This window comes from Ambystoma mexicanum, chromosome 4p, assembly GCF_040938575.1.
Source record: "Ambystoma mexicanum isolate Mex_15411 chromosome 4p, UKY_AmexF1_1, whole genome shotgun sequence".
Classification (NCBI taxonomy): Eukaryota; Metazoa; Chordata; class Amphibia; order Caudata; family Ambystomatidae; genus Ambystoma; species Ambystoma mexicanum.
In genome coordinates, this window is record NC_090927.1 from 600,370,034 (window position 1) to 600,382,756 (window position 12,723).

General features: G+C 42.2%; 1 protein-coding gene across 1 annotated transcript in view; it reads right to left on the reverse strand.

Annotated features, from left to right (window-relative positions):
* Positions 1 to 12,723, reverse strand: part of BMP5 (bone morphogenetic protein 5) — a 736,485-nt gene that overhangs the window by 218,957 nt on the left and 504,805 nt on the right. Inside the window, exon 3 of the mRNA XM_069606148.1 lies at positions 11,887 to 12,035. Within this exon, the coding sequence (XP_069462249.1) occupies positions 11,887 to 12,035 (149 nt within the window). The remainder of the gene's footprint in view (positions 1 to 11,886; positions 12,036 to 12,723) is intronic.

Below are 12,723 nucleotides of genomic sequence, written 5' to 3' on the forward strand. Positions count from 1 at the left end.
CCAATAAATGTTCCTGGTAATGGCGTTCCCTCAGTGTTGACATTATGTTTATCTGCATGGGGTTGTTTTAGAGCAGGTAACAAAATATGCATACTCAGTGTCCAGATATCAAAATCCTTAAATTGGGTTACACAGAGACAAGCTCTTTAATGTGTCAGCCATTAGATCTGTTTTTAAATGTGAAAGTAGTTTAGATCCAACCATGGGAACCTATGGTTTCTGATTAAAAAAGCAAAAGCTTGTGATTAGACAATGTATGTCTCAGCAGTATGGGGCTTTGCAGTCTTTCAGTTTTTGTTATATAACTACACTTTTGAAATGTGACAAATCGCCACCATCGTCGTTTCAAAGTATGATTTTTTTTGTCCGAAGTATATTGTGCCCCTGGCTGGATTAAACATACGTGGGAGAAGGTATTACCCAAATTGTTCGAACACAATTGTTGGAATGACCCAATTGATCGAAAGTCAAGGGTCTGAATTGACCTTTGCACAATTGACTTTATATATATATATATATATATATATATATATATATATATATATATATATATATATATATTTCTATTTTGCTTTGGTTTTATATATATATATATATATATATATATATATATATATATATATATAATGGGGGGTTGCGGGGGGTTTCCACCCGCAGATATGTAACAATTGACCTTCACAATTCGGTCAATTGTGCAAAGGTCAATTGTGATTCGAACAATTGTAGTTCGAACAATTCGTATACATCCTGGGAGAATAGCATGAGCAAGGGTGAAGTAAGAGTGGGGAAAACAGGAAGTAAGTTTGCCGACAGAGGGAGGGTTGTTGTGAAGGTCTAAATGCTTTCATTTATATTGATGTGTGCTCATCCAATAAACATATATTAGCTTCTAGCGAGAGACGACACAGAATAGTAAGTGTTGAGCTAATATAGGCTATGGAATTCTAAGGCAGTTTTGGAATATTATAAGAAAGAACTCAAGTAGTGTTTGCTGTGTGAGGGGGTTCAAGAACATGTATATGATCTGCAGTTGCCTTGTTAGATCAACAGGTGGCAGTAGTTAGAAACCCAGACACGTTTCTTGGCCAAACTGCTCTTTCGACAGCACTAAAGAGACTTCAATTCCAAAGTCCCAGTGCCTCAAAAACGAAGTCAGAGTCAAAAGAAATAGTTAGCTTGGGAATTGATACACTTGGGCACTATTTAAAATAAACAGTGGGTTTGCAATCACACTTGTCACAACATAAGTGGATTTACTGTAAAACACACACCCAGACAATGGATCTTTGCCAGCACCAGGATAAATGTAGATTTGGGCAGCAGATAATCTTGCAAATCCTTCAAAACACAATTGAAATGTCATTAAAGCCTGTCAGAAGACACATGTTTCAGCACCACGGAGAAGTGTATTTTAATTCCTGCTTTCAACATATGTTCAAATACCTTATTCTTAGTGGACATTATACAGAGTAATGCCATCATTCGATAAGTGCAGAATTAGCCTTACATTTGCCGTGTATATCACAACAGTTTTCCTAAAATGCACTCACACTGCCTACTCACCTCCCCACAACATATCAACATGGTTAACATTGTGAGACTTAACAATCAATTTGCTAAGCAAAAGCCTCAGATTTGTCAAGACATTGGCCCTCATTACGACCTCGGCGGTAGCCATGCCGCTATTGGCGGCATGGCTGCTGCCGAAATCGCGTCCGGGTCCACAGAATGAGGAATTACCGGGCCATTCCGAGTTCGGAAGGCCTGGTAATTCCTCCCTCCATGGACCCGGACCCGGTCCTTCCCCATTCCCATTTCAGCCCCCATAGGGCTGAATGGGAATGGGAGAGGGAGCAAACAACGGGCCATTACGAGTTGGCCCGTTGTTTGCTCCCTCTTCCCCTCGCGGGACCTGGTAAGCACGCCTGGTTTGACCAGGCGTTGCTTCCTGGGTCCCGCGAGGGGACCTCGTAATGAAGCGGTACGGGGTAAACGGCGCTGGCACCTTTTACGGCGCCGTTTACCCCGTACCGCCAGGGTCGTAATGAGGCCCATTGTCATATAATAATAACCCACTGCTTTTTACTCTCATTAAATCATTTTCTCTTGGATACCTTCTTCACCCTTCAGAGGGACACAATTAGGACAACTATCTCTCATAAATGTCCCAGACTTAGATTGTACCATAAGGAAGACTTACAGGGATTCATTAGAAAATATGCGCATTGGGTATATAATAATATTCATGTTTGTCCAGTTTGCTTCTCCAATATTGTAATGGCTACGTTGGTAGCGTGCACGTGTCCTTTCCAAAAGAATGCTCAAGGGGTGTCATTGCCCTGACATCTAGATCAGTTGAACTTCTTTGTCGAATAGATATGCTAAGAACACTGAGCGACCTCACAGTTTTACTGTAATACAGGTTTGTGAACTGAGTATATGTTATCCAAAGCATGCCTGTATTCAGCCTCTTTGGGCACCAAAAACAGATTGCGAGTGACTGTGAGAACAGCAGTAAGGGAACGATATTGTGCTCCTCAAATCGAAGGAGTGTATAGATCATCCAGCAGAAATATTCATTCATCTCTAGTTACCCCAAAAAGTTACATGCCTTCACAGGTTTTACCTGTCAAAAACTGTGTGGCTGTGATACTTTGTGTATCTCCTCACGTTCCATCTCTCATATCTTCACTTTCCATGCCGATAGTTTCAGCATATAGAGTGCAAGTTATGTGTCATCTAATAGCCAAACTACAAATTGTATTTTGTTAGAAAAAATCCCATAGACCACCTGCTCCTTTCCTGCATAGGATTGTTACATACTGTTATGCCCAAAACTGAGGATCAGACATGGTTTGTTTCAGTAAATATGATGTTTTTTTGTCCGCCCTGGACGATAATGCTCGACTCCACTCTCAGTTCCGTATCAGAGACTTTCCGAAAGGAAATCAGCCCTCATGTTACCAACCTTACTGATTGAAGAATGCTATCCTGGAATGTTGGTATTTATTTGATTACTGTATCAACTTCACTGCGAACCCCCGAAAATGTGGCATTTATTTCTCATTTCAACCCCCTTTTCATCCACTATATGTGCAGGAAGACCACCTGCTCCCCCTACATGCATTATATGATATACCCTCCAGATATATATGGGGTGTAAAAGGGGTCGAAATAAAAAATACAAGATCGACATTTTCATGGGTCGCAGTGAAGTGGTCGCAGGAATTGTATAATACTGAATGTTGCCGGTGTTAAAGAGAAGTTAGAACAGGACACAGTTAAGAAATTATTATATACACATGATGTGATATTTTTGCAGAAAGAATAAAAAAGGAAGCAACCCTGGAGAGTTCAGGACTTGGATTTCTGCAACTTTCTGGGGAGCCATTGAAGTTTCAGATTGTGATTCACACAACATCTTTATTGTGAGGCCACATTTCTCTTTTGAAAATAATTTCCTCTAAATGAACCTTTATAATGCCCCTTCTAGTAGTGAACGTGGTAACCAGAGTGTTTTGGTGGTGGCGCTTGAAACACATTTCTACTTCATGCAGGACAAAGATCTTTTGATTTTAGGAGGGGACTTTAACCTTACATTAGGTAACCCACCCTCCCCTCAACTGACCGGTACGATGCAAAATAAGACATTGATGCCAAAATCCAAATTGTTCTTATGCAGGATTCTTGCATTGATGTTACGGGACTTAGGTTTCATAATGTTTTATAGGATTGGGGTTGAGAGCTGTAAATGGCAGATTGTCCCCAGATATTCCTGGAAACTTCATGTTAAGCAATTCACATGTGTGTCAACTACAGAATATTTTATATTAAGAATATATGATGGTTAAGATCAGTCGAGGTCATTGAAATACCAGAGAGCGAACACAATGCCTTATCACTGATTATTTCCTTGGTTCAATGTCAATTCTGAGGGGTATGAGGATTCTACGATAACCTGTAAACGGTTTGATAAGTTACACTAGGAGAGTGCTAAAAGGCCAGAATTGTTCCCAAAGGTATTACAAATAATATAGTAAAACATGATTTACCTGAAATCCCATCCTTTTTAGAGGAGAGTAGGGATTACAATCTTATCTTATAGGATTTTCAGAAGTCCACTGACATAGCTGCTTGCCACTTAAAGCCCCATCCCACCCCTCACTTCAGCAGGAAAAAATAATAGAGTCTACCAAAGCTGAGGATGGTTTTCATCAAAACAGGAGCTCATAAAAGCTTGAGTAGACCACTTTTTTAAAGAATATAATGCCTCATATATACTCTGGTCATGTTTTTGTTCAGCTAGCTTCCCCAATTGTAACTTGGCCACAATACAATAATTACTTTAAATTAAAGGAAGGTGTCACAAAAAATTGTGGATGCCATCCTGGCATATCTCATCAACTCTAACATTGATTTATGGGCTACTTTCTTAATAACCATCTTTAACATCTTGTGGGCAATGGGTAGGATCCCATCGAGCTGGAGAGGAGCAACTTGTTGTCCCTATTTTATTTTTAAAAAGAGGGATCATTTGACCCCTGACTCATACAGACAGTTGCAGCTATTAAGCTGGCCACATCACAAAGTGGTTTTCGAGCCAGATTGGGCAGAAGTAAGGAAGTTCTAAATTTATACCTGCTGGGCGCCAAGTATTTTCATTCATACAAGTCTCCCATTTATGTGGCCTTCCTGCACCTCATCTCTGCCATTGATATTGTTACATGTTAAGGTTCTAGGAGGTCATTGAACGCCCTCAGATACCTTCAGATCTTCTTTTAATTTTGAAGCTCAATTATCACGCTACCCAGAACTCTGTGAGGTACAGCCAAGGGGGTGAGTGTAGAGACGTTTTCAGCATAGGCTGGGGAATGAAACAGTGGTGTGTTATAGCATCCTTGTTACTCAACCTATACACCAATGCGAATACCTCTATGATCAGCAGAACTCATACCCTGATATTGCGCTGTGCAGACAAATCTGTTCTTCTTGCCAAAAGCCCAGGTGTCTTACCAGTTTTATTTCACAAAACCACTGAATTGATGACCGCTAGGTACCTAAAAGTTATGTTTTGCAATCAAAGATCCTGGTTCTTGGAAGCAAGCCTGGGTCTACTCCGTCCTTTAGACAAAGTTTAGAGTGTGTTGACCCCTTTAAATTTCTAGGCACAGTATTCACAAATCATTGGAGTGGGAAGCTTAAGATGAAGTGCCAAACATAATCTGTGCCATGCAAGTGTTCCTAAAGGGGAAGGCTTTCTCCCCTTATCTATCTAGGACAATGTCAGGTCTCAGGAATGGGCATCACCACATGAGATTGTCGGCAGAGGTAAAGGATGGTTAGAGCTCCTCTCAAATTTCAGTGGCCAGGTTTTGTTGCACTGTCCATTTATAGGGTACATCTTTCAGATGAAGGGATGTATGGGGTTATTCATGCATTATTGAGGGTATACTAATATGCTTTTTCCCAGATTTGAGGGGCGGGGGGGCTATTGGCCAGTAGTGCACCTGCCCTGTGGTTATTTTCATGGGGACCTTCACAATGCTATATGAAAATGTCTATGACCATGAACCATTGCTTATTGGTTTGCTTGAAGCCATGGCGATTCACGGGTGGATCCCTGTGGTCATGGCCCGACATGTGCAGCTGCCATTAACGGTTTCTTCGGGTGCCATTGTGGTATTTTCTGACCCAGAGAAGAACACTCCTGTCTACCGCAAGAGTTTGGGTGTGTGAACTTTAGGGGAGGGGGGCATGGTGGAGACAAAAGGGGACTTACCTGGCTTCTGGTGCCCACCCTTTAAGGAGGGGGTTCCCTGGCACCTTTCCACCTTTCCTCACTGCACCTGCCTGTCGATTGCCCACCCTCTCACTATATGATTACTGGTTCTCAGGGTTGGGACATTGGCTTTTGAGCCATTTTTGAATGCCTGTCATTCTGAGTATCTGTTCATCTGCTGTTCTAATTTTCTGAGCTAATTGTCACATCTTGGACTTACTTGGAATTGCTGACAGATCTGTTCACAATGTTATATGAAGATTGTATTACCATGACCTATTTATGTAATTGCTGTAGGAACTACATTATGCTACCTCGGCTGTGGGTGAAGAGTCCTCTTTCATCCAAAAGGCCAACAAACAGGTGTAAATGGTTGGTTGGTCGCTCGGGTTACCCATCAGGGAGAAAGGCGAATCCCTACTTGGGTCTTAGACTGTCTGCTCTGACATTTGATTTATCAATGCACCACACATAATCTCAGACATCTGGTAGGCCAACAGGCTACTGGTGGGCCAGGAGGAGCTGCCGATGACATGGCCAAGTTAACTTTTGTGTAAGATGTGACAATAAGGTGGGGTCCCTGTTGAGTATTTCCTTAAAAACGTTGTGCAGTAAAATGCAGTCTATTCATCTCCAAATGGCTGTACATTGTGCTGCTTATTGGTCTGCTCGATGGTTATTGTCACACAAAAATTAATTCCCTATGCCCGGCAACTTCCCTTGATAACTGTCCCAGATATTCCACACATTTCCAGGACATTTCCTCTCAATCTCACTGCTATTCAAAGTTGATCTCCTTGATGTTCTATGCAAATACTGATGATGTTCTTTGAACATCTACCTAATTTTATTTACAAATCTGTCTACTATTCTCAGCAAATATACCTCTATTTTCCCCAGAATCTCCCTGTGTTCATGAAAATCTCCCAGGTGTTCCTTCTAAATCCACCGGATATTCTGGACACATTTGCCTGATGCTCAATGCAAACACTCTGTTTTGTGACTACTTGCTTTAGCAGTCCTTCTGATACATCTCTAATCCTCAAATCTTGCTGGAAAGCTAAATGGAGGGTATGTGACCTAGCAGTGTGTTTGCAGTGCAGGAGCCTGATCATTGATTGATTGATTGATTGATAGATAGTGTATTTATATTGCATTCCTACACAGGTGTTTCAGAGCACGACAAGGCAGAGGAGGCAAACAAGGGAGAACAAAAACAACGATCTTACTAGGCCCAGTGATATTGAGAACGCGCAAGTGCATAGGAGAGGGAAAAGGGGGAAACGAGCATGGAAGGGGTAGAAGTGGAGAGTGCAGAGCAAAGGAATACAGATAATAAATAAATATATAAAAACAAGCGACAACCAGTAGTAGTGCAGCCAACAGGTGGCAAGTGCTAGGATTGACGCAGCAGACAGGGTGAGTCTGATAAGTGCCGAGAGAGAAAGGGGGGTCTGTATGATTGCAGATACAGGCCCCAGAGCAAGGGTTTGCCAGGAGGCAGTGTAGGTGGGTGGCAGGGTGAGCAGGTACCTGGGCCCGGAAGATAGAGGGTAGGCCAGGTGCACAGTGCCAAGAGAGATCAGATCAGCTAGGGAGAGGAGGGACATAGGCAGAAGCAAAGAGGAAGGCCTTGAGGTGCTTCCGGAACCGGAGATGGTTTTCATCAGGTTTCAGAGTGGCAGGGAGGCTGTTCCAGAGGGAGGCCTCAGCCAAAATGCTGAATTTGGGGAGTTGACAAGGCAGACAATTACTGATTCAAGTTGCAGCCTTCCAGTGGACACATACAGTGCATTTTAGGATATGTCATTTTAAGATGCACATCACAGCCTCAAAAGGGCAAAATCAAGGTCGGCGGCCTACAACACTGTAAATTGGCGTGAATATAGTGATGAACAGTTCAAGTTACTCGGCCAAGCCATTTAGTAGACCAGCTGAGTGATTCTGCCCACATGTCAATACATTGTGGGAGTTAAACGTCGTTATTTACTGATAAGTTGTCTTGGGAAAATGTACACATACTTTCCAATCCTAAACTATTCCCCCGCTATTGGCCACAAACACGTATTCAAAAACACAAGCCAGCTTTTCGTGTAGTTTATGCTGATTTACTTATGAGACATATCTCCCAAAACTACATGTCCTTTAATGCACCTGGTTAAGTGTTGACGATGTTGAACCGCTGACAAAGCCATGATGTCTACTGCCCTCCCAGTCCTAACCATAAACCTATTCACCCAGATCGTCTTTTTTTCAAGGCTGTCACATAACTTTGAAGGAGGGCTGTGATGACTACAGAACAGTTGAGTTATTAAGAGAAGTTAGGAGGACGCGGTCAGCCCAGAAGAGCGTAATGGGTGCCTTTCTCTAATTGCCTCCCTTCCTTGCCATGCAGGTGCGTGTCAATGAAGGAGACATATGGAACACCAGTGACACACAGTGCACCTTATGCTGCCCTCATGCGACTACTGTTTGGCAGGCTGCAGCCCTTTCCCTAATGTTTTCGTTTGTTTTTTGCCAGAAATAATATCTCTGTAACATACATATCTCCATTATGGCTTTCTTCAATAGAATTCTATCAACATAATTTATATTCGTGTTTGTGAACTTTCAACCGAGAATATAGTTGTCTTTTTCTCACTTTTGCATGTTTTTTTCTAAACATTCACAATGGATTTTCATTTACCTTGAAAAAGATTTGAAGTTTGTTGTGAGAAACAGATTATTTTCCAGATGTCATGTGAATACCTGGAGCCTTTTTTTCGCAATTGGCGAAAATATTGGAATATGAATGTGAAATGACATTTTCGGCATTCCTAGACGTAGTTTCTACGCCTTAAAAAACCAATATGAAACCTTCCTAACATGAAACGTCAGAGGTGAATGTACATTCGTTTGGAATATACAGTACCTTTTGGTCATAGGGGACCAAAGCCATAAGCATTCCCAAAATGCCTTAATAATAGGAAATTCGATTGGAGCAGCAATATCGAGCGGCCATCACTGACTCAGTCTTATTGCTTTTCTATAATGAACTGAAATTTATATTAAGGAGTATACATGTACTATCTGTTAGTTAAGAACTGCCAGTGTTTCTAAGGGTAGGACTTGCCCACTTTATTGCATTCGGGAGTAAACATCTTATCATTTCAAAAGCTACTTTTTGGCATTTTCCAGAGGGAAATGAATACTTTGCCAATTTTATATAGATTTGAAGAAAGCAAAAATAAACAAGCTTCAGTGCACTCATTAAAGATGTGTCTTGGTAAGATGCTTCGTTGGTTCCATCATAAGATACATAATTAAATCAGCAAATTAATTCTATTCTGAGAAATAATGTTTCAGAGCCTGGCTGTGGGGCATGGAAAACGGACCAATGAATGTTGAGTCTGACACAAGGCACTGCTTCTAAGAAGCCTTTATGAATGAGGCAGTTGTGTGCATTGTAAAACACGTGGAAGCTAAGGACGTGCAGCCTGTCCCCTTTGTGGAAAGATCAAAGGTTCGCGTTCTTGACATTCTCTCTGGGAAAATCAAGGTGTGACATTTGGCTCAGACAACCAGAAGGATCGGCTATCATTTCTGCAGGTTATCCTATCGGGGACACATCAAAGAACTCTTTTACGGCACTCACTTACAGGTACCTCAAAGGGGATGCCATGGGCTGCGGTCTGCACCCCTGACAGAGTGGGTTAACCGGCATCTTCATTGCTAACAACCGCGATCTGTCCGATCCTGGGAAAATGCAAGCAGACACGTGACCCTTCCTTCCCTCCTTCCCCTCAGTAGCTTTTCCGAGACTTGAAAGACACATTCAACCTCAAAGAAATGAGGCTTTGGACGAGATTTGAACATGTGTACCGTTATTATATGCGTTATTTCTACTTCACGTTCTTTGTGGCTATGTTACCACTGGGAATGCTCGCTATTCACAGTCTAGAATACAGAGGTCCTTGGAAGGTGTGTTTCTGCTGCACAAAGCATTCACATGCCCGGACCTGGGGTATAGTGTCCTGATCTTGGCGACATGTCAACATTGTAATGAAAGGGGCAAGTCAGCGAGGAAAGTGTCAGTGTGATACATGGTCTGACTTAAAAAAGTCATAATTGTACTTAACAATGAACATAATAGCTCACTTGAGGCTTTGTAGCATAAGCCTTATATTACAGTTGCATGTCACCATCGTATTGGTCAAACAGCGCTGAGTGGCCCATTGCGTCTCCCCCTGTTGTATCCAGAGCATGGTCAGCAAGAGAGGAGATCAGAATTGTAACAGGAAAGAGGAAGGGTAAAGGGGGAGCAACCTGAACACACATAACAGATTTGTGGAGATAGGAGAAAATGAAGGGAAGGGATGGAGTTTGTGATAGTTTGCACGGCTGTCACAGCATCGCGCTGATTGGAAAGCGGAGAATACGTAATACTTGTAAGAAGAAGCACATATCTGGGAGTGCAGTTTCTGATACTTGCATGGAAATATATACATTTATCAGTGAGTGGTTCCTTGAGGGGCTTGGAATGTGTTGAGATGTACCCTTTAAACTCCAAGGCTTGTTTGTCCAATTAGGTGTTACCGTAATACAGCAAATACCAGAAACACCAATTTGGGTTTACATAGCTATCTATCAGAGTTGCCAGAGAATTAAGCATGCACTACCAAGTAGTAAGATAGAGGCAAAAATACAATCAGTCAAATCCTAAGTACAAAATCGCAATCGGATGCAGTCTAGAAGTACAATCACAATATAGAGCAGAACTGTAGAAGGGCAAATCCTTGCAGTAGATTCATATCGGGTGCAAACTAGGAGTAAGATCACAATCAGGAGTAGAAATACAGTCAAACATAACCTAGGAGTAAAAGCACGGTAGAGAACCACTTAGCAATACAATCAAAATGGACAGCGGAAATACAGTAGTGAACAACCTAGGAGTAAGACCACATGGGGAATATAAATACAGTTGGCCACATTTTTTAAAAAACTATTTTTATTCAATTTTTCAACAAGCAAGTAAACAAACAATAATTTCAACTTAATAAACTTAACCATTCTAAATCCAGCAACAATTAAACCAAAACTTCCCCCCAATCCAACAATTGACAATAAAGACCAAACCTAAATTCTAGGAGGAAAGGGATAAGGAAAGACAAGAGGAAGAAAAGGAAAGAACAAGAGGAAGAAAAAAAAGAACAGAAGTGACTTAGTGCCCACACACCTTTTCCCTAAGGCATATTGTGCATTTGAGGGAATGTTTGGGGTTGTGCCTGATTCAGAGCAGGAGGTGATCAGGAACATGCAGCTTGCCTGAACTGACACACAGGAAGGATCATGGCAAATATGGAACTTGCAAATCTTACCTAACCTGATGCACCTACAATGTCAATGCCCACTAGCAGGAACATTCCAGACTTCATCAACAGGTGCACCCCTGAAAATGGACTGGAAGTGTGCTCTCACCACACACTGGGGTGAGGGCAGGGCGCCATCAGCAGCCCCCCAGCACTCCACCTACCTGGGTGATATTGGCTAATTAATAAATGAGTGTAAGGTGTGCACTTGGACTTACATATCCATTGTGGGCAGAATGCACAGCATGCATGCCCCTTTCTGAAACAGGAAGCTCGTCTGTAGGACACAATACATGCGGCCCACATATTCAGAGAGTTAGTGGCTATGCACCAACATTCCATACATGCACTTAATCGTACAAAAACGGTTTAATATGAGCTATTTGCAGAATATTTTGCTAATATTTAGCAAACAGTTTACTAATATTGCTGAGTTCTAACTTTAAGAACTCTTTGGGACATGGGCAGCAGGAACACAGGAGTGCTGCTAAAAAACGAAAAATGTCATTAGATATTTACCACAAAACAATCCGTGACGTTTGGTTACAAATTAGCAAATCATATACACCACCATCTCTTTAGAGGTCAGGTGTTTCCGAATGACACCAGAACGCAGCAATGAATTACTCTTTTTGTCCAGTTGCAAAACCATCGATCACTTTGCACACATGGACACCTGCGCTCGCTGTGCCTTGGCTCAGCCTGAATGAGTTGCACGTATAAAGGATTAGAATGTTCTAGAAGCAACGTGTGACTTACCGTCCCCAGTTTCGGCGCAGAGTTGCAGGCCTAAATTGTTCTGGGGATTTATCACCCAGTGGTTGCTGGTTACGGTGATATCGAATACAAGCCATCCCACATCAAAGGCTTGTGCGCTCCGTGTGTCCAGCAGGAACAAGTCTGCATCCCTAATTAAAAATAAATAAACAAAAGAGGATAGGAATGTAAGCATTGTACCAAGAAAACAGTTTCTTAGGTAGTATTTAACAATGTTTCCCGCGGCACAGAGTACTGTGCTTTCGAAAAACGTCTCTTGATCCTATGTTTATGCAGCAGGAAGTGCTTGGAAGCAGGGCAGGGCTTTGCTGCCAAGTTTATTTGGGAGTCTGAACTGTATCAAAATGTTTGCAAATTGTTTACAACACACTAGACAAAACAAAAAAAAAGAATATTTCCAGAATCACTTCTATTCGGTAAACACATGGAATAATCGAGCGACTTGCTATAAATATCTCTACTTCCAAACGCATGGTAGCTTTCAGGGGCAGGCTTACCAGAGGCCCGGGCATGTGGCAAAGTGCAGCAGAGAGGCTGCGCCATGCACACGCTGCGACTGATCACTCTACCACACCACAGAGCTGACACAGTACCCGGTCTCTGCGCACAGGAAGCGAGCAGAGCAATCTGGCACATCCCCTAAATGTTGCCCCCATGCCGCTACCAACAGCCCCACACATGCAAGTGCAGCGCATTGCTGGATTTGGCCTGTGCACCACCCGCCCCACACAGACAGGATCATCTCAGCTCTCAGGGCATGATGGTTTGTGAACATACTTTGTTGATATTGCGCATTCACACAAGCAATAGGTATTCTGC